This window comes from Salmo salar, chromosome 19 (genome assembly GCF_965601325.2).
Source record: "Salmo salar chromosome 19, fSalSal1, whole genome shotgun sequence".
NCBI classification, from domain to species: Eukaryota; Metazoa; Chordata; class Actinopteri; order Salmoniformes; family Salmonidae; genus Salmo; species Salmo salar.
The window spans coordinates 76,101,754-76,128,900 of NC_138309.1; the positions used below are offsets into that span (position 1 = coordinate 76,101,754).

Here is a 27,147-nt window from a genome sequence, read left to right on the forward strand (position 1 = left end):
ATGCTGCAGAAATGTTTTGGTAGCCTTCCCCAGATCTGTGACTCGACACAATCATGTCCAATCAATTGAATTTACCCCAGGTGATTGGAGTCCACCTGTGCACCTGAGCTCAATTTCAAGTCTCATAGAAAAGAGTCTGAATACTATCAGTACCAGTCAAAAGTTTGGACACACCTACTCATTCCAGGATTTTTCTTTATTTTTTACATTGTAGAATAATAGTGAAGACATCAAAACTATGAAGTAACCAAAAAAGTGTTAAACAAATCAAAATATATTTATATTTGAGATTCTTCTAAGCTGCCACCTTTTGCCTTGATGACAGCTTTGCACACAATTGGCATTCTCTCAACCAGCTTACTGAGGTAGTCACCAGGAATGCATTTCAATGAACAGGTGTGCCTTGTTAAAAATTACGCTGTGGAATTTCTTTCCTTTTTAATGCATTTGAGCCAATGAGTTGTGTTGTGACAAGGTAGGGGTGGTACACACACGCATAAACTGCAGCAAAAAAAAGAAAACGCCCTCTCACTGTCAACTGCATTTATTTTCATCAAACTTAACATGTGCAAATATTTGTATGAACATAACAAGAGTCAACAACAGACATAAACTGAACTGAGATAAACTGAACAAGTTCCACAGACATGTCACTAACAGAAATGGAATAATGTGTCCCTGAACAATTGGGGGGGGGGGGGGGGGGGGTCAAAATCAAAAGTAGCAGTCAGTATCTGGTGCATCTTCTCCTCATGGACTGCACCAGATTTGTCAGCTCTTGCTGTGAGATGTTACCCCACTCTTCCACCAAGGCACCTGCAAGTTCCCGGACATTTCTAGGGGGAAGGGCCCTAGCCCTCACCCACCAATCCAACAGGTCCCAGATGTGCTCAATGGGATTGAGATCCAGGCTCTTCACTGGCCATGGCAGAACACTGACATTCCTGTCTTGCGGGAAATCACACACAGAACGAGCAGTACGGCTGGTAGCATTGTCATGCTCGAGGGTCATGTCAGGATGAGCCTGCAGGAAGGGTACCACATGAGGAAGGAGAATGTCTTCCCTGTAACGAACAGCGTTACAGAGCATGACGGACCCTCCACCTCCAAATCGATCCCGCTCCAGAGTACAGGCCTCGGTGTAACGCTCATTCCTTCGACGATAAATGCGAATCCGACCATCACCCCTTGTGAGACAAAACCGCGACTCATCAGTGAAGAGCACTTTTTGCCAGTCCTATCTGGTCCAGCGGCGGTGGGATTGTGCCCATAGGCGACGTTGTTTGCCAGTGATGTCTGGTGAGGACCTGCCTCACAACAGGCCTACAAGCCCTCAGTCCAGCCTCTCTCAGCCTATTGCGGACAGTCTGACCACTGATGGAGGGATTGTGCATTCCTGGTGTAACTCGGGCAGTTGTTGTTGCCATCCTGTACCTGTCCCACAGGTGTGATGTTCTGATGTACCGATCCTGTGCAGGTGTTTTTACACGTGGCCTGCCACTGCGAGGACGATCAGCTGTTTGTCCTGTCTCCCTGTAGCGCTGTCTTAGGCGTCTCACAGTACGGACATTGCAATTTATTGCCCTGGCCACATCTGCAGTCCTCATGCCTCCTTGCAGCATGCCTAAAGCATGTTCACGCAGATGAGCAGGGACCCTGGACATCTTTCTTTTGGTGTTTTTCAGAGTCAGTAGAAAGGCCTTTTTAGTGTCCTAAGTTTTCATAACTGTGACCTTAATTGCCTACCATCTGTAAGCAGTTAGTGTCTTAACGACCGTTCCACAGGTGCATGTTCATTAATTGTTTATGGTTCATTGAACAAGCATGGGAAACAGTGTTTAAACCCTTTACAATGAAGATATGTGAAGTTATTTGGATTTTTACGAATTATCTTTGAAAGACAGGGTCCTGAAAATGGGACATTTCTTTTTTTTACTGACTTATATAGGCCACGTATGTATATATATATATATATATATATATATATATATATATATATATATATGTATATATATATATATATATATATATATATATATATATATATATATATATATATATATATATAAATAAGAACAGCTCAAATAAGCAAAGAGAAATGACAGTCCATCTTTACTTTAAGACATGAAGGTCAGTCAATCCAGAAAATGTCATGAACTTTGAAAGTTTCTTCAAGTGCAGTCACAAAAACCAAAAGGCGCTATGATGAAACTGCCTCTCATGAGGACCGCCACAGGAAAGGAAGACCCAGAGTTACCTCTGATGCAGAGAAGTTCATTAGAGTTACCAGCCTCAGACATCGCCAATTAACTGCAACTCAGATTGCAGCCGAAATAAATGCTTCACAGAGTAACTGAACAGTTGATGCTGCAATGTGTCTGAGGAGACCGCATGAAATCAGGCCTTCATGGTCGAATTTCTGCAAAAAGGACACCAATTAGAAGAAGAGACTTGCTTGGGCCAAGAAACAGGAGCAATGGACATTAGACCGGTGGAAATCTGTCCTTTGGTCTGATTAGTCCAAATTTGACATGTTTGGTTCCAACAGCCTTGTCTTTCTGAGACGTAGAGTAGGTGAACAGATGATCTCCGCATGTGTGGTTCCCACCGTGAAGCATGAAGGAGGTAGGGTGATGGTGTAGGGGTGCTTTGCTGGTGACACTGTCAGTGATTTACTTAGAATTCAAGGCACACTTAACCAGCATGGCTACCAGAGTATTCTGCAGCAATATGCCATCCCATCTGATTTGGAATTAGTGGGACTATCACCTGTTTTTCAACAGGACAATGACCCAAAACATACCTCCGGGCTGTGTAAGGACTACTTGACCAAGAAGGAGAGTGATGGAGTGCTGCATGAGATGACCTGGCCTCCACAATCACCCAACCTCAACCCAATTGAGATGGTTTGGGATGACTTGGACTGCAGAGTGAAGGAAAAGCAGCCAACAAGTGCTCAGCATATGTGGGAACTCCTTCAAGACTGTTGGAAAAGCATTCCAGGTGACTACCTCATGAAGCTGGTTGAGAGAATACCAAGAGTGTGCAAAGCTGTCATCAAGGCAAAGGTTGGCTACTTTGAAAAATCTCAAATAAAAAATATATTTTGATTAGCTTTTTTTTCATAGTTTTGATGTCTTCACTATTATTCTACAATGTAGAAAATAGTAAAAATAAAGAAAAACCCTTGAATAAGTAGGTGCATCCACACTTTTGACTGGTACTGTATATGTATATAAATAAAATAAAAATATATACATGTATAAAATTATTGTAATAGCAAAGGTATAGTTTGGCAGTTGAAAACATTATTGGCATTGTTGAATTTGATTTTCATAATGGGTTTGTTAGCTAAACTAGCAAGTCTATTTCTTGAGGCCCTGTGCGTTATTTGGAAAATAATGCAACTCCGTGGAAGGTCAGTTCAACTCTGCTAGCGCGTCGTGGAACACACGTTCCACGTTGTAAATTTCACTTGAACGACCTCCAAGTGAGAAACTCTGAGAAAATGCTGTTACCCTACTCAAGTTGCCGAGTTGTGACGTTTCACCACTGACCTTTTATCCTTTAAACCAAAAGATGACAACAAATCATTTGACAATTGCAACCTTATCAATATGGAGAATGTTGCTAGTTTAAGCAAGCTAGCTAACTTTATTTTTTAGCTATCTAGCTACAATCTTATTTTTCGGACTTCAAAGGCAGGTGAACACATTCATGTCGGACTTCCCACTTCCCCATTTCCCACGAGCAGATGAAGTCACCCTTATCTTTAAGCATGACATTCATTAGCTTCCACTGAGAAAATAAATCACAGTGATTAGTTAGGACTTGCATGAAAGTGGTGTCGATTTTAACACTTTTTCATATAATCTTAATAGGCCTACACCACAACTTCTCAGATTAATGAAATGTGTAGTCTAGGTTTACCCATCCCTCCTTCTGAAGAGGTACCTTTCTGCAAGCTTTCTCCCCAACCCTTAGCTAGGACACCTGATTCTACTGCTCATTAGAACCTTGATTAGCGTTAACGAGGTGTGTAATGATGGGGTTGAAGCAAAAGCTTACTTACCCAGTAGCTCTCCAGCAGGATCCAGAAGAAAAACAAACTCCACCTTCTCTGATGACAAACTCCATCGCTAGGATGAAGTACTGCAGGGACACGTCTTCGTGCAGCAGAATCAAATTAATGATCCTTTTGTGGACTATGTCTGGTGGGGATAATAAAATGCTCATCAGTCATCTGCAATCATGGAATATACATTGGATCTTTCTTATGACACTAGTCCAACCATACAATGTCACACAACTCCAATTTATGTCCACATCACAGCTCATAATATAGTGATGCATCACAGAAGACGAGGTCACCGTAATTCACTGGTACAGTAAAGGCTCGCTGTCTGTCATCAGATGGTATAATCCTACAGAATAATCCTACAGAAATATGTGACATGCAGGCCTTTTTGCGGCAAATCAGTTATTTTAGGGCTGGGCTGGAAAAAAAGCCTTCAACACCTTGTGGGTCTCTGGGACCAGAGCTGATTGATTGGTCAACATGGTTAATTAATAGTAGTGGAGAAACCAGACGGTTCGACAGAGAGAGAACAGGCTGGTAGACAAGATTAATCCTGTGAGGTCCTAAAGTGACATAAGAGCAGAAGTCAATCAATGAAGTGTTATGGTAAATAGAGGTTATTGAGGAATAGATAGGCCTATTGATTGTAACAGGCAGCAGGATCCAAGCCATGGAAGAGGACGCAGCATGGCAAGGGCCTACTAAGATTGTATAAAATAACCTATTTAAAATCAAGGCAAAGCAAAAGTCTATCCCTATATTATTTTAAGCCTTCTGTTTCTATGATGTTAATTTTTAATTTGACTCATCACACAGCACTGTAGCCCATGATAGTGATAATGCCAGAGACGCTAGAAACCAGTGTTCTCAGAAATGACACGGTCGTGGTGCGCTCCCGAGTGGCTGATAATGGTAAAATAATTGAGTCTGATACATCGTATACGTCAGTCGGCTACATTATCTGTTTGGTTCAACAGCTCAAATACGGCATCTTCTTATTTATATATCTCGGGAAAACTAGTAAAAAAGTTGGGAATTCATTGTGATAGTTCACGAAGTCTGTTCTGCTATTAAATTAAACGTGTGCCTTATGATGTCTCGGCTGTCTATGATAGGGGCCTATTTCTAATGCACTGCCAAGTTCTCCAAATAGATCACAAATATTTCCAAAAAATATAGTATCAATTTCAGCTAGCAATAATTGTACTAAATGCAATGGTGGAACAAATATGTCGTTTCCATACTGGTTTTTACAATTTCACCAACCATGACTAAAAACGAACTATATGCGTCCCATGTCCATTTACAAATAAGCATGGCAAAGCATTGGACTCTCGACGGGTCAGATTGCAGTGGGTTCATACGATTGATTGTCAGTGAGGAGTGCTTGATAGTGACCCCAATCCGTTCTCTACACAATTTGATTTGGTCTTTTGGAAAATAGAAGTAACGGGTTTCACGTAACTTGCATAGACGGATATGTATATTATCACACACCTTGTAATACTAACTTCAGAAAAGCAATATATACTCAAATATTTGCCTGCATTAAATCTAACAAAAACTAACTGGACCCAGAACCATATCTATAGGTCAAGCCGTCAACTTATCCCCACTAACAACGAAACAAAATTTGTATTTCGCCAATTTACTTTACTAGCCAATACAAACGCTTGTATTTTTTCAGCTCATGAATATTCAACTTAATTCCCAGCGTGCAACACGGCTGTATGCTTGTGTTTGCAAACGCATTCCTAACATGCAGTTAAACATAAATTACGTAAGAGCGTAAAAATGAAACGTGAAAACATCTAATTCTACACACGATGTGCTAATAATACAGTCTGTAACCATTACCCAAAACGTCGACGCTGTAGAACGGTATAAATACCATACGATGACACCCTTTCCCCGGCTGGTCCGAACGCAGTGGGAATTACACTTGATTGGTTCAGTCAGTTACAAAAATCCTTGTTTCTTCTCTGCCCCCTCCCACTGTAGACCTTGACTAGCCTTTTGCTTGGGCAAAAATTATTGTTACGTTACCACTATAAAAACACATTAAATAGCGTATGAATCTTTTGCCTTCTGCAATCTCTTCTTTGTGTATGTCTAAGGTCTTTTGGTCTGTCCAGCACCAACTGTGCGTACTATTTAAAAAGGACGTCTTTGCTATTACAAGATAACATGCATTTGACAGACTGGTAGCTCATCTTTTACAAGGGTAATTTTATCTTTCTAAAGAAGTGGATGGCTGCAAACTTTCTACTTTTAAACTCGGACAAAACAGAGATGCTTGTTCTAGGTCCCAAGAAACAAAGAGATCTTCTGTTGAATCTGACAATTAATCTGGATGGTTGTACAGTCGTCTCAAATAAAACTGTGAAGGACCTCGGTGTTACTCTGGACCCTGATCTCTCTTTTGAAGAACATATCAAGACTGTTTCAAGGACAGCTTTTTTCCATCTACGTAACATTGCAAAAATCTGAAACTTTCTGTCCAAAAATGACGCAGAAAAATTAATCCATGCTTTTGTTACTTCTAGGCTGGACTACTGCAATGCTCTACTTTCCGGCTACCCGGATAAAGCACTAAATAAACTTCAGTTAGTGCTAAATACGGCTGCTAGAATCCTGACTAGAACCAAAAAATTGGATCATATTACTCCAGTGCTAGCCTCCCTACACTGGCTTCCTGTTAAGGCAAGGGCTGATTTCAAGGTTTTACTGCTAACCTACAAAGCATTACATGGGCTTGCTCCTACCTATCTTTCCGATTTGGTCCTGCCGTACATACCTACACGTACACTACGGTCACAAGACGCAGGCCTCCTAATTGTCCCTAGAATTTCTAAGCAAACGGCTGGAGGTAGGGCTTTCTCCTATAGAGCTCCATTTTTATGGAATGGTCTGCCTACCCATGTGAGAGACGCAGACTCAGTCTCAACCTTTAAGTCTTTACTGAAGACTTATCTCTTCAGTAGGTCCTATGATTAAGTATAGTCTGGCCCAGGAGTGTGAAGGTGAGCGGAAAGGCTGGAGCAACGAACCGCCCTTGCTGTCTCTGCCTTGCTGGTTCCCCTCTCTCCACTGGGATTCTCTGCCTCTAACCCTATTACAGGGGCTGAGTCACTGGCGTACTGGTGTTCTTCCATGCCGTCCATGGGAGGGGTGCGTCACTTGAGTGGGCTGAGTCACTGACGTGGTCTTCCTGTCTGGGTTGGCGCCCCCCCCCTTGGGTTGTGCCGTGGCGGAGATCTTTGTGGGCTATACTCGGCCTTGTCTTAGGACGGGAAATTGGTGGTTGGAGACATCCCTCTAGTGGTGTGGGGGCTGTGCTTTGGCAAAGTGGGTGGGGTTATATCCTGAGTCAATACATGTCAGAAACATCTTTGGCAGCAATTACAGGTGTGAGCCTTTTTAGGTACATTTCTAAGGGTGGCTTGCACCAACATGGATTAACTCTTAAACTGGGTTAAATCAAGGTTAATCTATTAATCGTGTTGCACCAAATGTTAAACTTAGTTTTAAATTAATCATAGTTAAATTAAATCCTTCCTCTAATATAAGTTTAGTTTTCACTTTAAACCTAGATACATTTTACGCCTGTTGCTCAATAAAAAAAAATGAATATACATTTAGATTGGAGATGAATTCTAAACTGCCACTTGATATGGTTTAACTGCCAAAATGGCAGCATATCTACTGCGGGAGACCAAAACGTCAGAGTTCCTCAGAGAATAATTAGAGACAGGTTAAATCCTGTTGAATTTTATGATAATGATGAGTTTTCAAGGAGATACTGCTTCTCCAAGGACTCTGTTATGCAACTGAAAAGAAATGTTGGACAAACCATGAACCATGGGAGTGATAGGAACGAGGCTGTACCCCCACTACATCAGCTCGTCGTGGCCCTACGGTTCTATGCAACTGGATGTTTCCAGATGGTGGATGGGGACCTTTTTGGATTTCACAAGTCAACCGTTTGCAGGATTGGAGTCAGAGTGTCCAGTGCTATTGCCAGTCTGAAGAATCAATACATAAGGTTCAATCCTACAGAGGAAACAGCAGCTGGATTTTACAAGACAGCTAGATTCCCAGGTGTACTAGGGGCAATAGACTGTACACACATTCCTATTCCCAACCCTGGTGGCGAGAATGGAGAACTATTCCGTGACAATGGATATGCCTGTCGTGGGTACCTTAGCACTCCCTTTTTAAACCGCCAGACATCTGAAAAGAGAGAATACAACACATCTCATATCCTGAAAAGATGTCTCATAGAGTTTTTGGAGTGTGGAAAAAAATATTACAGTGCCTACAGGAGGGGCTCCGCACGAAGATGGACACTACACTGACAATCATTATTGCAGTAGCAGTTCTGTATAACTTTGGCAGGAGACTGAGGATGACCTACCTGAGGAATTTAAATTAATACAAATTAAGTAGTACAACAAAGCTCTGCTTAATTATAAACCTAGATTTACAAAACCTACATTAGCTCTAATCATAGATTAATTTAAGCCATGTGGGTGCAACCCACCCTAAAAGCTTTATACAACTGTGTTGTGCAATATTAGTCCATTACATAAATATAAATGAAGCATGTAAAGTGTTGGTCCCATGTTTCATGAGATAAATTAAAATATCACAGAAATGTTCCATACGCACAAATATCTTATTTCTCAAAAATGTTGTGCACAAATGTGTTTACATCCCTGTTAGTGAGCATTTCACCTTCGCCAAGATAATCCATCCACCTGACAGATGTGGCATATCAAGAAACTGATTAAACAGCATGATCATTACAGAGGTGCACCTTGTGCTGGGGACAATAAAAGGCCACTCTACAATGTGCAGTTTTATCACACAACACAATGCCACAGATATCTCAAGTTCTAAGGGAGCGTGCGATTGGCATGCTGTTGCCAGAGAATTTAATGTTAATTTATCTACCATAAACCGCCTCCAACGTCATTTTAGGCACAGTGTAACCACGCCAGCCTAGGAGCTCCACATCCGGTTTCTTCCCCTGCTGAGACCAGCCAACCAGACAGCTGATGAAACTGTGGGTTTGCACAACCAAATAATTTCTGCACAAACTGTCAGAAACCGTCATAGAGAGACCGTTACAAGATCCTGAGGCCCATTGTCGTGCAATTCATCCATCACCAACACCTCACGTTTAAGCATGATAATGCACGGCCCCATGTCGCAAAGATCTGTCCACAAATCCTTGAAGCTAAAAATGTCCCAGTTCTTCCATGGCCTGCATACTCACCAGACATGTCACCCATTGAGCATGTTTGGGATGCTCTGGTTCGACGTGTACGACAGCGTGTTCCAGTTCCCACCAATATCCAGAATCTTCTCACAGCCATTGAAGAGGGGTGGGACAACATTCCACAGGCCACAATCAACAGCCTGATCAACTCTATGCGTAGGAGATGTCACACTGCAAGAGTCAAATTGTGGTCAAGTTTCAAGTTTTTATGTCACATGCACAAGTACAGTGAAATGCCTTTATTGGAAACTCAAAACCCAACAATTCAATGATCAATAACGTAATACTAGAAGAAAAAAAGTAAAAATAAATAAGAACACAGTTTGTAAGTAAGCATACTATATAAAGGGTCAGTTCCAATACAATATTTACAATGTGCAGGGATACTGCAGTGATGGAGGTAGATATGTATAGGGGTAAGGTGACTAGGCAACAGGATGTAAGATAAACAGAGTAGCAGCAGCTTGTATGTGAGTGTGTGTGTGTGTGTGTGTGTGTGTGTGTGTACAGTCAGTATAAATGTATGTGCATATTATGTGTGAGTGATCAGATGATTGAGTGTGTGTGTGTGTGTGTGCATAGAGACAGTGCAAAAATAAAAAGGTCAATAAAGTTACAAGGTTAACACAGTCCATGTAGCTACTTTGTTAGCTATTTATCTATCTCATTGCTTGGGGATAGAAGCTGTTCAAGAGCCTGTTGGTGCCAGACTTGATGCACTGGTATTGCTTGCCGTGCGGAAGCAGAAAAAAAAAGTCTATGGCTTGGCTGGTTGGAGTCTTTAACGATTTTCCTACCACACCACCTCATATAGATGTCCTGGATGGCAGGGAGCTCAGCCCCAGTGATGTACTGAGCTGTCCGCACCACCCTCCGTAGCGCCATGTGATCGAGGGCCATACCAGGCACTGATGAAGCCAGTCAAAATGCTCTCAATGGTAAAGCTGTAGAACGTTTTGAGGATTTTTTATTTCACCTTTATTTATCCAGGTAGGCTAGTTGAGAACAAGTTCTCATTTACAACTGCGACCTGGCCAAGATAAAGCAAAGCAGTGCGACAAAAACAACACAGAGTTACACATGGAATAAACAAAAGGGATTTGAGGGCCTATGCCACTTTTTGCCAACCTTTTCAGACTTTTTGTTTTAAAGGTATCTTTGCATATCTGCATTCCCAGTCATGTGAAATACATAGATTTGGGCCTAATGGAATTATTTCAATTGACTGATTTCCTTATATGAACTGTAACTCAGTAAAATCTTTGACATTTTTGCATGTTGTGTTTATATTTTTGTTCAATGTATTTTCATAATTCTTCAAGCTCTGTCAAGGTGTTGGGGATCACGGCTAGACAATTTTCAAGTGTTGCCATGGATATTCAAGCAGATTTAAGTCAAAACTGTGACTTGGCCACTGAGGAACATTCACTGTCTTCTTGGTAAGCAACTCCAGTGTAGATTTGGCCTTGTGTTGTTGGTTTTTGTCCTGCTGAAAGGTCAATTCCTCTCCCAGTGTCTGGTGTAAAGCAGACTGAAGAAAGGAATTCCTCTAGGATTTTGCCTGTGCTTAGCTCCATCCCGTTTCTTTTTATCCTGAAATAACTTCAAAGTAATTGCCGATGTCAAGCATACCCATACCATGATGCAACCATGATAAAGCCCCGCCTTATCTCAGCTCACTGGTCACCATAGCAGCACCACCTGTAGCACACGCTCCAGCAGGTATATTTCACTGGTCACCCCCAAAGCCAATTCTTCCTTTGGCCACCTTTCCTTCCAGTTCTCTGCTGCCAATGATTAGAATGAATTGCAAAAATCACTGAAGCTGGAGACTCATAACTCCCTCACTAACTTTAAGCACCAGCTGTCAGAGCAGCTCACAAATCACTGCACCTGTACGTAGCCCATCTGTAAATAGCCCATCCAATTACCTCATCCCTATACAGTTATTTTTTTATATATTTTATTTTGCTCCTTTGCACCCCAGTAACTCTACCTGCACATTCACCATTCATCCATTGAACTCTGTAACTGTTTTAAAATCACCAATGGCCTCATGGTAACATCTCTGAGCAGTTTTATTCCTGTCCTGCAGCTCAGTTCAGAAGGACGTCTGTATCTTTGATGTGTCTGGGTAGGGCTGTTGCGGTCATGAAATTTTGTCAGCAGGTTATTGTCATGCAAAAGCCTGCTGGCTCACAATAATTGAACATGAATTAACATAAACACGTTTAGCATCTCCAGGCTCCAGGTATAAAAGCCGCATAGAAACCTCTGATGCGCTCCTTTGGAACATCTACATTTACAAAAGTCTAATAAATCAATTGAATATACAACATCACAATAAATCCATTATTTATTTTAGGCAGGGCTAAAGAAACATGATATGAAGAACATGTATTTCAGAAGAACAGAATATGAGTTGGCCTACTGTATGTTATCTGGCGACGCGCCATACCATGAGTTTGTTCATTTAGCAGACAATATAGTGTTTCCTTATGAGTGTCCCATCTGCTCCTGCAACGCCCTCTACTGCTCATCCTGTGTCTCCTTGACCTGCCGCCACTCCCCCAGTACGCTCTCCCTCTCTCTCTGTGTGTGTATGTGTGTGTGATTGTGTGGGCAGAGACAGGTGTGCTGGAGTCAGAGCAGATCCCCACCAGCTGCAACCTGTTCCATAATCAAGACCTTTACAAATACTCAGCCCTGCCACTTCCACACTGCCAGATTGTAATCTCAGCCCTGTCTCCGGTCCCCGTCTCCAGTTCCACGTCTCGTCATCCTGCTTCTCTGTCCTGAATTCCCCACTCTACTACTCTCTTGGATTTCCCTCCGGACCTGCTTACCCTGTCCCAACCCCTCTCGCTCCAGCCTCAGCCTCCACACCTGGTTTCCTGCAACCCACCCGAGCTTCCCCTGACCTGCACTCCATCTCCCCCCTGTGTTTCAATAAATACATTGGTTACTAAATCCCAGTCTCTTCGTCTGAGTCTGCTCTTGGGTTCCCTTGTTCCACTTCGCGTAACAATGAGTCCCGTGCCATTATTTTATAGTAAGAAGAATACAATTGAACTTAGATGAATAAAATAAATGGACATTTTTCCCATTCCGGAGCGAGAGTGCGCTCATATGAAGTGGCTATGTTGAGCTTAAAAGTGATCATTTGAAAAATAGGTCCTCTAAACTAGATTGAGTTATTTGGCAACTTTAATTGTGAATGATACAAACCTTAGAATACATTAGAAATAAGAAAAAAACTAACTTGACCAAAGGTAAGTGGACACCTGCTCGTCAAACATCTCATTCCAAAATCATGTGCATTAATATGGCGTTGGTCCCCCCCTTTGCTGCGATTACAGCCTCCACTCTTCTGGGAAGGCTTTCCACTAGATGTTGGGACATTGTTGCAGGGACTTCCATTCAGCTACAAGAGCTTTAGTGAGGTCAGGCACTGATGTTGGGCGATTAGGTCTGGCTCGCAGTCAGCGTTCCAATTCATCCCAAAGGTGATCGATGGGGTTGAGGTCAGGGCTCTATGCAGGCCAGTCAATTTCTTCCACACAAATCTCAACAAACCATTTCTGTATGGACCTCGCTTTGTGCACAGGGGCATTGTCATGCTGAAACTGGAAAGGGCTTTCCCCAAACTGTTGCCACAAAGTTGGAAACACAGAATTGTCTAGAATGTCATTGTATGCTGTAGCATTAAGATTTACCTTCACTGGAATTAAGGGGCCTAGACCGAACCATGAAAAACAGCCCCAGGCCTTTATTCCTCCTCCACCAAACTTTACTGTTGGCACTATGCATTGGGGCAGGTAGAGTTCTCCTGGCATCCGCCAAACCCAGATTCGTCTGTTGGACTGCCAGATGGTGAAGCGTGATTCATCACACCAGAGAACGCGTTTCCACTGCTCCACAGTCCAATGGCGGCGAGCTTTACACCACTCCAGCCGACGCTTGGCACTGCACATGGTGATCGTATGCTTGTGTGGCTGCTCGGCCATGGAAATCTATTTCATGAAGCTCCCGATTAACAGTTTTTGTGCTGACATTGCTTCCAAAGGCAGTTTGGAACTTGGTAGTGAGTGTTGTGACCGAGGACAGATGATTTTTACGCAGTATGCGCTTCAGCGCTTGGCGGTCCGGTTCTGTGAGCTTATGTGGCCTACCACTTTGCAGCTGAGCCGTTGTTGCTCCTAGACATTTCCACTACACAATAACAGCACTTACAGTTGACTGGGGCAGCTCTAGTGGGGCTGAAATTTTATGAACTGACTTGTTGGAAAGGTGGCATCCTATGACAGTGCCATGTTGAAAGTCACTGAGCTCTTCAGTAAGGCCATTCTACTGTCAATGTTTGTCTATGGAGATTGCATGGCTGTGTGCTTGATTTTATATACCTGTCAGCAACGGGTGTGGCTGAAATAGCCGAATCCACTCATTTGAAGGGGTGTCCAAATACGTTTGTATATGTAGTGTATATGGCCTGCATGATGCGACTATAGGCTATTGATGATTTGAGAAAGTCACCCAAAAAAAGCTTGTGCTCTTAGTTTTAAATTGGATATTCGGTTTTTCTCTGATCAATAGAAAAACAAAAGGTATATTCTGAATCAGCTGAGGATGGTGAACAATCCACACTTTTTTTTACATTTAAAAACAAATTGAAGATTGAAAAAAAATTGAAATTCACACACAAAAAAGTGTGAATTGTTTTCCATCCTCCTCTGATTCAGAATATACATGCTTGTTGTACAACCGACTAGGTATCCCCCTTTCCCTGTTTTGCTATTGAAGAGAGAAATCCGAATATCCAATTTAAAACGAACTTTACCTCGGTGCCGAACCAAACCATATTTTTGGGGGTGGATTATCTGTTTAACTATAGCTACACAAAAACAACCACATACATGAGCAACATTACAAATGACTTACGTGTGAAATGATTAAGGCAACCAACATCATTCATTTTTGCTCGGAACCTCATCTTCAATGTTATTCTAACTGCCATAAATATTTAGTTGCAACGTTCAATTTGGCCCGCCAAACCAATGGTTCGTCTTCGTTATACGTCCCCTGAGAAACAAGTATATTGCCTTTTTGTTCTGCTTTCATTTGGCTTCACTGACATTCTCAGTAAATCCTCAAGATAGCGCTCGGGTTGTTGTTCTTCCAGAAAGGAATCCATGAGTCAAGTAAAGTATCTGCATGAAAAGGATTGTATAAAATGCATTCAATTTGATACCGTTCAGAGTACTTTTTTGGATATTCCAAATATGGATTTTATTTTGCACGCATTTCTTTGAATTGCAGCATTTGACAGGTTAAAATGTTTGGATAATAATGTAGAAAATGGCCTAGATTGAATACAATTTAGTTAGGCCTAAAATCACAAACAGCATCATCAACTTATATTTGTATCAATCCTACTTGTGGCTTGCCCACTTTTCCTCTGTCATGTTTTAGGTAGGTGATAACACTTTATAATAACTTTCATGAAAAATCTAGGCATATTTATAGCCTAGAGTAGGCTTACACAATAGGCCTATTAATAAACAAGTATTTCATTCTTTGTTACAATTTATGGACATGTATAGGAATATTAAACCATTCAAAAATATTGCATAAGAATGAATAGTCCAACATAAAATGTAATAATCTATAACACATTTATAACATTTTACAATGGCTTATTCTTGAAAGCTATTTAAAAATTGTAACAAATAGTTATTGGTTATTTAGATTGTTTAATACAAAATCTGTAAAGTAGACAGCTAAACTAATAGTCTAGTAGACATGTTAAGGACCAGTGCAAAAAAACGTGATTTTCCTGTATTATATATTTCCACACTATGAGGTTGAAATAATACTGAGACATTTAGAAAATTATGATAATGCCCTTTTAGTGTAAGAGCAGTTTGAAAAAGACCGCCTGAAATTTCTGCCTGTTTGGGTGGGATGGAGTATTGGCCTGCCTGGTGACATCACCTGGTAGTAAATTAGTTAAGAGAACAATAAGAAAGAGAGTTCCAAACCTCTCAGCCAATAACAGCAAGTTTTCAGTCTGCTACTCCCTGACTAGCACGATTCTTGCTTGAGAAATTGCTCTTTGCTAAGATTCTAATTTTAATAGAAAACTATCACAGTAAGGTACTTAATTGTTACCCAGATATGATTTGATATTTTGATCAAAACGACTGCATTAGACCTTTAATATGCACGTGTCATACAATAAAATCGTTATCGTTCATATTAAATTGTCCATTTCATAATGGTTTCCTGCATATGGAAGGAGATAAGAACGGAGACAAAGGGGATGATCTATCTCCCCTCCTTTCTCCCTCCCTCTGATAGGATGCTAGAGCGCAGAAGTCATTTTAGCAACGAGATGTGCAGGCAAGCTTGCACAAGGACGGTGAGGCAAGAGCACCGAGGACGCGCATCTCATGTGGAGGTTTGATCGGAGGGGCCTGATTTGAGGAGGTATTGCGGAGTTCTAAATTTGACACATGAACTATGAAAGAAGTTGCGCGCGCGCGTGCTTTCATTGAATTTGGATAATTATGGTTTGCCACAGACATTTATCACCCAGTTGAGATTTCATTGAAAGAATCCGAATCGTGTGTGGGATTGTTATTCTCAACGTGATGGATACAAATGCGTTGGCTGTGTTTAAACTTTTAGTGGTTGGAATTTTGGGTGAGTATTCTAGTGTTTTATTTTATAGGCTATTAGTAGTCGATTGGATAGTTTTCTAGATTATTCAAATATATTATTTCTTAATGATTTAATAGCTATTTTTGTGTTGCCACTGTCTGAAATGGAATCTTATAATCGAAAAAAATGAATGAAAATGCATAACAACATATTAATAACACTGTCAATAATTCTCAGATCCTTTTGTTTCAAAACTGCTTTCAGTGTTCATTCCATAGCCAATAACATATTTACGTTGCATGGCCTATCATCTTTAAAAAGGCTAATAAAAAATATGAAATAAAATCCATCTTGATCAATGACTTCCTCAATTTGATGTGATTTCATAATATATTTGATCAAATATAGTCAATCGCCAAATTAACACCACTGTCTCTTGACCCTAGTGGCTATGTAAAAGACTGTATGGTAAAATACCATAAAAATTCATAAAACAATGTAAGAATCTCCATACCAGTATGCTTTTCAGGTAAATTCGTGAAAACATGGGTCTTTAAGGGATGATGACGTTGGATGTCGATTGAAATTAAATGTATTTACATTTTTATGTTTTATTTAACCTTTAACAAGGCAAGTCAGTTAAGAACAAATTCTTATTTACAATGACGGCCTACCTGTCATTGTAAGGGGGTATTCAGCGTTATGATTGTCTATAATGATATGCAATCATTAACATTTTAATGTTCTTTGCGAAATTATATCTTCCCTTATCGCAAGTTCATGTTTATTTTTGGTAATATATCGTCTATATGGACTTGGACCCTATAGAAAGTGCAATGAAAAATCGGACTTTATTGTCCCGGATCCGAGATGATTTCTCTTTGGGGAGGGTTTTTTTCTGGTTTTCTCATCAGGAGGAGACAGGAACCCATCTCAGAATACCCAAGAGATTAGATTCAGAGCTGAGGCCCAAAGATTATGGATCAGGGATATACTAAAGTCCCCAAAGCTGTCCAGAACTCTCCTGGATACCTGCCATGTAGGCTATGCGCACAGCAAAATAGCCAATGGCCAGGGGAAAATGCAAAGGTTCTGAGATTAACAACGCAAATGGGACATCTTACATGCACACATAATATCCTCAAAAGCTTCATGAGTCCAACTGTCTGGAGCACATGGGGACTATGATTTATTTGTTGTAAAATGTATTTTAGGAATCTTATGTAATTAGATCAGAGCTGAAGCACAAGCAGTACTGCTCCACTGAGTAAGGTCTGTCTACTTGAATTAGCAGATAATAATGGTTATAAAGGGGCATCGGAATTCCATAACCAAGGAAAATGCCTTGGGCTCATCAGCCACAGCAGCTTCCAGTGTAGTGCTGTAAAAAGAATGCATTTCATGCTCAAAAACATCTCTGTAATACAATTCTACTGCTATACGTCTACATTTGGTTGGTACTAGCAGCCAGACCAATGGTAAATAAGACTTGCTAGTAGTTATATGTTTCAAAAGTCTTGTAAGTTTCCTTATGTGGATTCACTAAAAGGCTTCTTATTTTAGCTGCCCTCTCAACAGCTGTGAAAATCTGTGAAAAAGCTGTATTAATCTTTCAATGACCCCGTAACATTTTCATACACTCCGTGGGCTCATGAACTTGGCCCCTGGAAAGTTATGAAGTCCCCAGCTGGAGCTGTATATAGACTCATGCCTGTACTGAGGCAAAGTACCACATTGTCAACGTACTCTACCTAAATCTCAGTTCTGCAGGTTGTCCAGGTTTTCAAAATGGCTCCTGTATTTGCATGAGCAGTGTCTTCCATCTTGAGTAGGCACTCAATCAATATCGTGCTCTGTTAATGGGTCACTGCCTCCGATAATGTAATAGTGCTGAGATCGTGCACTGTTAATGGGTCACCGCCTCCGATAATGTAATAGTGCTGAGATCGTGCACTGTTAATGGGTCACCGCCTCCGATAATGTAATAGTGCTGAGATCGTGCACTGTTAATGGGTCACCGCCTCCGATAATGTAATAGTGCTGAGATCGTGCACTGTTAATGGGTCACCGCCTCCGATAATGTAATAGTGCTGAGATCGTGCACTGTTAATGGGTCACCGCCTCCGATAATGTAATAGTGCTGATGAGTGCAACCCCCCAGTAGGAACCCAGGCCTCTGGCTTGGCTTCCCACTGTCACAGCAAGAGGGCAGAGTAGGAACCCAGGCCTCTGGCTTGGCTTCCCACTGTCACAGCAAGAGGGCAGAGTTGGAACCCAGGCCTCTGGCTTTGCTTCCCATTGTAACAGCAAGAGGGCAGAGTTGGAACCCAGGCCTCTGGCTTGGCTTCCCATTGTAACAGCAAGAGGGCAGAGTTGGAACCCAGGCCTCTGGCTTGGCTTTCCACAGTCCCAGCAAGAGGGCAGAGTTGGAACCCAGGCCTCTGGCTTGGCTTCCCATTGTAACAGCAAGAGGGCAGAGTTGGAACCCAGGCCTCTGGCTTGGCTTTCCACAGTCCCAGCAAGAGGGCAGAGTTGGAACCCAGGCCTCTGGCTTGGCTTCCCATTGTAACAGCAAGAGGGCAGAGTTGGAACCCAGGCCTCTGGCTTGGCTTTCCACAGTCCCAGCAAGAGGGCAGAGTTGGAACCCAGGCTTCTGGCTTGGCTTCCCACTGTCACAGCAAGAGGGCAGAGTTGGAACCCAGGCCTCTGGCTTGGCTTCCCCATTGTAAGAGCAAGAGGGCGCAGAGCTGGAACCCAGGCAAGAGGGCAGAGTTTGAACAGTGTTGTAGATCAGCCAAGGATAGTGTAGAAAGCAGAGTGCTGTGTGTGTGTGTTTCTTGCCTACCTGCCTGCCTGCGTGTGTGTGTGTGCGCATCAGCTCAGCCATGGCTTTCCTCTCGCACTCCTGAAAATCAGCAAGGAACACATACTGTTCTCATATCTCTCAATAAGCAGACATGTTTAGCATTATTGTCGTCTGCTTACTGATACAGTAGTTTGAATATGCAGGCCAGGAATAAATCCAGGTTTTGTTTAAATGGAATGTGTCTGTGTAATGTGGTAGTGGGTACGCTCTCTTGGATTGTGTGGGCGTCTGGAAGAGTACTGTCAGTGTGATTTGAAACTGAGGTGAACCCTCAGTGCCATCTTTCACACCTCAATATGGGTTTTAAGTACTTAAATGGGGTGCTGAGTACGTTTTCATGCAAGCTGAACGTTGAGTTCCTATGGAAAGGCACGTGTTTTCTCTGCCTGATTTCAAACTCTTCTCTCACATTATTGCTCTGTCACTCACTCACTCACTCACTCACTCTCTCACACACACACACACACACACACACACACACACACACACACACACACACACACACACCCACACACACACACACACACACACACACACACACACACACACACACACACACACACACACACACACACACACACACACACACACACACACACACACACACACACACACATGCACACTTCTCTCTGTTTCTCTGCCTACACACAGCAGGTCACAGAGCCACTTTGGCAGTGGGCTTCCCTTCTGTATGGCAACGCTCATCTTTGGAAGTGGGCTTCCCTCCTGTATGGCAAAAGTCATCTTTGGCAGTGGGCTGCTCTCCTGCATAGAAAAGGTCATCTTTGGCAGTGGGCTGCTCTCCTGCATGGCAAAGGTCATCTTTGGCAGTGGGTTGCTCTCCTGTATGGCAACGCTCATTTTTGGCAGTGGGTTGCCCTCCTGTATGGCAACGCTCATCTTTGGCAGTGGGTCGCCCTCCTGTATGGCAACGCTCACAGAAACCAAGAACTACATTCAAATCAACCAGGATTGCCGCCTTCTTAATGTAGGCAATGCTAGGCATACCTCAAGGGCCGTTGTTGATGTTTGTAAGCAGGAAGTCTGTCACACCCTGATCTGTTTCACCTGTCCTTGTGATTGTCTCCAACCCCTCCAGGTGTCGCTTATTATCCCCGGTGTATATATCCCTGTTTCCTGTCTCTCTGTGCCAGTTCGTCTTGTTTGCCAAGTCAGCCAGTGTTTTTTCATGCTCCTATCTTTCCCAGTTTGTTTCTACTACTCTGGTACTGTTTGGACTCTGACCTGGTTTATGAACTCTCACCTGTCCCCGACCTGCCTTTGCCTACTCCCTTTGTTATAATAAATATCGGAGCTCTACCATCTGCCTCCTTTGTCTGCATTTAGGTATCGCCTTGAGCCCTTATAGTACAAACTGGCCATGACAGACCCAGCAGACTTGGACCAGCTCTGTCACGTTGTTTTCCTGCAGGGAGCCACCATTGGGAGGCATGAGGAGCTATCTAGGGACCTTTTGGAAGGGCTTTGTTCCCTGATGGAACGCCACGACCAAGGGTTCAAGGCGATAATGGAACAAATCAGTGGATTAGCCCATAGGCAGCACGCCACATCTGAGACCTCCCAACCACCCAGTAACCTTCCTACTTGTGGTGGATTGGTTCAACCTACCCCGGCTCCCCGAGAGCCCCACTTACCTCCTCAAGGAACATTGTGCAGGCGATTCTGGTACCTGCCAGAATCCTTTCCCAGTGCTTTCTCATCTGCGAACTCCAGCCCTTTTCATTCCCGTCGGACTGATCGAAGATAGTGTATTTAATAACTCTAATATCTGAAAGGACGCTCTCCTGTGCAACAGATGTGTGGGAGCAACAATCTGCTGTGTCTCAGGGCTTGGCGGAATTCATGGCAGAAGAGGAGACGGCTCAAACTACTGCAGGTACATCAGAACTCCCGTAGTATGGCAGACTACACAGTAGATTTTCGCACATTGGCCGCCGAGAGTTCCTGGAATCCGGAGGCTCTGTTCGACACCTTCCTCCATGGATTGTTGGAGGGGATAATGGATGAGCTCGCTGCTTGGGAAATACCACTGGACCTTGATTCCATTATCGCCCTTTCGATTAGGATTGCTGGCCACTTACATGAACGGCGGTGTGAGAGGAGGTCGGGCCTTGGGAACACTCATTCGTCTAATGACGGCACTCGTCCTAAGGAATCCGGAAATTCCCGAAGTGTGTATTTCTGAGGAGAGCCGAAACACCCAAGGTTCCCCGAGAATCATCAACGACGGGTGAGTTGGATACTCTTGAGCCTATGCAACTGGGAAGAGCTAAGTTATCGGTTGCGGAACGCTTACGTAGGCTGAGTTCAAACTGTTGTCTGTACTGTGGAGGGGCAGGACATTATATAGCTACCTGCCCTGTTAGGAAAGCCTTGTCTCTGGTGGGTACACGTACTCTGGTGAGCCAGACTGGGAGTTCCCTAATTCCCATCACCCGCTATCCTTTTTTTGTGCTTTTGCTGTGGGGAGACCAATCTAAGTCTCTTCGAGTGCTCATTGACTCTGGGGCTGATGAAAGTTTTATGGATGCTACTATTGTTTCTGAACTTGGCATTCCCACTCAACCCCTCTCTGTCCCCATGGATGCAAGGGCAGTGGACGGCCATTCAATTGGAAGAGTCACCCATAGTACAGTGCCCGTTCATGTTCCTGTTGTCTTGGGATTTTCCTGGCTCAAAAAACACAACCCTGTTATTGACTGGACCATGAGCTCCATCCTGGGTTTGAGCCCATTTTGCCATTCCCACTGTCTTAAAGCAGCACAGCCGTCCCAGAGACATCCTCCTCAGGGCGTTAGCAAGGCTTTGGATGTTTCTGCCATTCCCACTGAATACCATGACCTCCTGGAAGTGTTCAGTAAGGCACATGCTACTTCTCTTCCCCCGCACCGTCCTTATGATTGTGCCATTGATCTCCTCCCAGGCACCACACCACCTCATGGTCGGCTGTATTCTCTATCCGGGCCGGAGACCAAGGCCATGGAGGAGTACATTGAGGATTCTCTAGCTACTGGAGGCGTCCGTCTGTCTGCATCTCCTGCCGGCGCGGGGTTTTTCTTTGTGGAGAAGAAGGACAAGAACCTGCGTCCGTGCATTGACTACCGAGGTCTGAATGACATTACGATTAAGAATCGTTACCCCCAACCTCTCCTCAGCATTTGAACCTCTCCAGAGGCCACCATTTGTTACAAGCTGGATATTCGGAATGCCTACCATCTGGTTCGGATACGCGAAGGAGATGAGTGGAAGACAGCATTATGAGTACCAGGTCATGCCGTTTGGACTCACCAACGCCCCTGCTGTCTTCCAGGCTCTGGTAAATGATGTGCTCCGGGATATGCTAAACCGTTTTGTGTTTGTCTACCTTGACGACATCCTGTTTGTTTTCCCGGTCTGCCCAAGAACATGTTCTTCATGTCAGACAGGTCCTTCAGAACATCCTGGAGAACCAATTGTTCATGAAAGCCGAGAAGTGTGAGTTCCACCTCTCAACAATCTCCTTTCTGGGATATGTCATCGCTGAGAGAAATGTCCAAATGATCCTGAAAAAGTGAAAGCAGTGGTAGATTGGCCTCAACCTATGTCCAGGGTGCAGTTACAATGTTTCCTGGGTTTCGCTAACTTCTACTGCCATTTCAATCGGGGCCCTGGTGGCCCCCCCCTCTGCACTCACCTCTCCCAAAGTACCGTTCAGATGGTCTCCAGCTGTCAACAGAGCCTTGTGGACCTGAAGCATCGGTTCACCACAGCACCCATCCTCATCCATCCGTACCTGTCCCATCAATTTGTGGTATAGGTTGACGCTTCTGATGTTGGAGTGGGGGCCATCCTGTCCCAGCGATCTGTCCAGGACCAAAAGCTTCATCCCTGTGCCTTCCTGTCCCATCGTCTAAATCCTGCAGAGAGGAACTACGACGTAGACAACCGAGAACTCCTGGCGGTCAAGATGGTGTTGGAAGAGTGGAGGCACTGGCTGGAAGGAGTAGAACAGCCATTCTTGGTCTGGAATGACCATAAAAATGTGGAATATCTCCGTACAGCCAAGCGCCTTAACTCCAGGCAGGCCCGGTGGGCTCTCTTGTTTACAAGAGTCATCTTCACCATTTCCTACCGCCCAGGGTCCAAAAAATTTGAATCCTGACGCCCTCTCCCGTCTATACAGTTCCTCTGCCACACCCTCGGTCTCCGAAACCATTCTCCCTACCTCATATCTTGCAGCCTCAGTGGGTTGGGGGATTGAGACCCTGGTTCGCAAGGCACAACGTTCCCAGCCTGGACCTGAAGGGGGCCCGACTAACTGGCTATTTGTCCCTAACTCAGTCCGGCCCCGGGTCCTGGAATGGGCTCATTCCTCCAGGCTGACCTGTCATCCAGGTTCCCGCTGGACCCTAGCATTCCTCCAACAATGTTTCTGGTGGCCCACAATGGTTCCTGACGTCTCTGCCTTCATCGCCGTGTGCACGGTGTGTGCTCAGAACAAGACTCCAAGGCAAGCTCCTTCTGGCCTTCTTCTGCCACTACCGGTCCCTCATCGTCCCTGGTCCCATATCTCTCTGGACTTTGTCACTGGGCTTCCACGTCATTCTGACGGTGGTGGATCGGTTCTCAAAAGTCGCTCATTTCATCCCTCTCCCCAAACTTCCCTCTGCCAAGGAAAACTTCCCTCTGCCAAGGTCCTCAGTTCTCGTCTCAGTTCTGGAAGGTGTTCTGCACCCTTATTGGGGCGTCAGCCAGCCTATCCTCCGGATTCCAACCCCAATCTAACGGCCAGCCAAAGCGAGCTAACCAGGACCTGGAGACCACCCTAAGATGCCTGACCTCAACCAACCCTACTACCTGGAGCCGACAACTGGTCTGCGTGGAGTATGCCCGGAACACCCTTCCCTGTTCAGCCATGGAACTCTCCCATTTTGAGTGCTCCATGGGGTACCAGCCTCCACTCTTCCCAGAACAAGAACCGGAAGTCAACATACCCTCGGCCCAGATGATCATCCGTCGCTGTCGACGTACCTGGAGAAGAGCTCGGGTAGCACTTCTCAAGACCAACTCTAGGTATCGTCAACAAGCGGACCGCCGCCCGGACTCCAGCTCCCCGCTACCGCATTGGCTGTCCACACGGGACCTGCCCCTTTGGGTAGAGTCACGCAAACTGTCCCCCCGTTTCATTGGTCCTTTTCCCATCTCTAGAGTCCTTAGTTCTACTGCTGTCCATCTCGTGTTACCCCGTACCCTCCGTATCCACCCTACTTGTCCCTGGTGTATATATCCCTGTGTTTCCTGTCTCTCTGTGCCAGTTCGTCTTGTTTGCCAAGTCAACCAGCGTTTTTCCTTGCACCTATCTTTCCCACTCTCCGTTTGTTTCTAGTCCTCCTGGTTTTGACCCTTGCCTGTCCTGACTCCGAATCCGCCTGCCTGACCACTCTGCCTCTTCTGACTACCAGCCTGCCTATCCCCTTGTACTGTTTTGGACTTGGATCTGGTTGGACCTGGTTTATGAACTCTCACCTGTCCCCGGCCTGCCTTTGCCTACTCCCTTTGTTATAATAAATATCGGAGCTCTACCATCTGCCTCCTGTGTCTGCATTTGGGTCTTGCCTTGTGCCCTTATAAAGTCACCCTGTTGTGTATGAGGATTTCATATTGCTGAGTCTACCCTTGGTACAAGTTTTGTGCAGAAGTTACTCCCTCATAGTTACCAACAATACAAAGTAAGTCATGTAAGATGTTGCATTATTTTGATTTGTGCTCACAAAGTAGTGATTACTTCGCTTATGTATGGGGTGTTCGGTATTGTTTTTAAAACCACCATTGTATGTGACCTCATAAAGTGGTTATTAGGTACACCCATATAGTACCGGGTCAGATCCCCTTGGCCTCCAGGACAGCCTGAATACTTTGGGGAATGAAAACGTTGCTCAGTTGGTATCAACGGACCTAACGTGTGCCAGGAAAACATTCCCCACACCATTACAGCACCGCCACCAAAACCTGTACCGTTGACTCCAGGCAGGGTGGGGCCATGGACTCGCTTCTTGTTTCTAGCTGATAGGAGTGGAATCTGGTGTGGTCGTCTGCTGCAATTGCCCATCCGTGACAAAAACCGACAAGTTGTGCGTTCCGAGATGTTGATCTGCACACCACTGTTGTACTGCGCCTGTTGTGGTCCGCCTGTTAGCTTGCACCATTCTTGCCATTCTCCTTTGACCTCTCATCAACGAGTTGTTTTTGCCCACAGAACTGCCGCTGATGGGATGTTTTTTGGAAGTCGCTCCATTCTCGGTAAACCCTAGACACTGTCCTGTATGAAAATCCCAGAGGCCGGCCGTTTCTGAGATACTGGAACCGGCATGCCTGGCACCGACAATCATACCACGCTCAAAGTCGCTTAGGTCAATTATTTTGCCCATTCTAACGTTCAATCGAACAGTAGCGGAATCTTTCGATGCCCGTCTGCCTGCTTTATATAGCAAGCCACGGCCACGTGACTCACTGTCTGTAGGAGCTAACTAATAAACTGTCCAATGAGTGTATATTGATGCTGGTTCTCATGTAAACCATAGCCTTGCCAAGCTAAACTGTTTTAATTATTAGTAGTTTCTTTTGACTTTCGGCCCCTTGTTGCTGGATTTAATGTAACTGCTAGAATGCCAATGGTATTAAATGTATTAATCAACTTACTGAAGATCATGTGCTGATAGACTGCCATGCAATGCCAGTGTTTGTAAAAATATCTGTCCTAAATATTATGTGTTTTGAGAGAACTGAAGGCAGAAAGAGGCTGGAGGATATTCTTTCATTTTTTTCATGAATTAAACAGTTGGCTTGAATTTGTGAACAGCAGGGACAATCAACTAAATGCCTCAGTGACTTTTCCCCACAGTTTCTTTCTTCTTTCCCCCGTATTGGAATGAGTTTACATTTAAAAGGCCTTGGTTAAATGGCTCAGACACTTCAGCTCCAGCCAATTCACCATGTTGTCATCTTAAGATTCGTTATCTGTAACTAACAGTCTGCATTGGTAATATTGACTGATCCTAGTGATGACACATACAATGGGTATCTTCAGCAGTGATTGTCCGATATCATGTTCCAGAAACATCCTCATCACGCTCAAGCAACTTTAACAAGTGGAACATTCTCAGAACACTTCCAACCTAAACAAGTAGATGTTAGAGGGAGTTGATCATTATGTGAATCAAAACATGTTTTTAAGCTAAGACAGAGAACAAACACCTCAAATATTTTGTCAGATTTAGATTGAGACATCTGTTTACATGTGTCCCGTTGTCCACACTTGACACGACTTCCGCCGAAGTCGGTCCCTCTCCTTGTTCGGGCGACGTTCGGCCGTCGACGTCAACGGCCTTCTAGCCATTGCCGATGTAACCGATGTTAAATGGCTAGTTAGTTATCGGTGGTGCGCGCTAATAGCGTTTCGATCAGTGACGTCACTCGCTCTGAGACTTGGAGTAGGGTTTCCCCTTGCGTTGCAAGGGCCGCGGCTTTTGTGGCGCGATGGGTAACAATGCTTCGTGGGGTGTCAGTTGTTGATGTGTGCAAGGGTCCCGGGTTGGGGCGAAGAGAGGGACAGAACCTACACTGTTACACTGATCCACTTTTAATTTTCCATTTGTTTTGTCTTTGTTTTACACACCTGGTTTCAAATCCCCAATTACATGTTCATTATTTAACCCTCTGTTTTCCCCATGGTTTTTATGCGTGATTGTTTTATGTATGTTCGGTCCATTGTTGTGGGCTCGGTATTACGACACGTTCGTGGAATATTTAAGTAAAGTTACTTGTGTTACTCATCTCTGCTGTCCTGCACCTGACTCCTCTGCACCAGCTACACCCAGAGCACTACAACACTCCCCACAGTAACTTTCCTCTCTGAACCGTTGGAATGGGTTAATGCTATAGCCTCTTTGGAAAGTCCCTCCATGGAGTGACTGTCCCTCACATGCTTTAATTCAGGTTCTCTCTTTCCCCAGGCTATGCAGCATTTATTTCTGTCTCTCTTCATCTTGGCCACCTATGACAACCCCTTCCTGCTTTTGTTTGCCAAGTGCAGAGAGCCTTGTCCGCTTTTCCTCAGTCGCCTTTTCCCCTCCTTTTCCCCTCCTTTTTTTGTCCAATCCCCCAGGGCCAGTGTCACAATCCCACATGGAACCTTCCCCTCAGACCTCGGATTGAGAGTGATGTGCCAAATCACCACAACATCAATGTAATCTTGAGCTT

At 44.0% G+C, this 27,147-nt stretch overlaps 1 protein-coding gene across 1 annotated transcript in view; it reads left to right on the forward strand.

Annotated features, from left to right (window-relative positions):
- The first annotated feature begins 15,769 nt into the window (after positions 1–15,769).
- The window catches only part of ramp3 (Receptor activity-modifying protein 3), a 43,013-nt gene continuing 31,635 nt past the window's right edge, over positions 15,770–27,147 (forward strand). The window contains 1 exon segment of the mRNA NM_001141893.1: positions 15,770–16,064. Coding sequence (NP_001135365.1) covers positions 16,013–16,064 — 52 coding nt within the window. The 5' untranslated portion in view covers positions 15,770–16,012.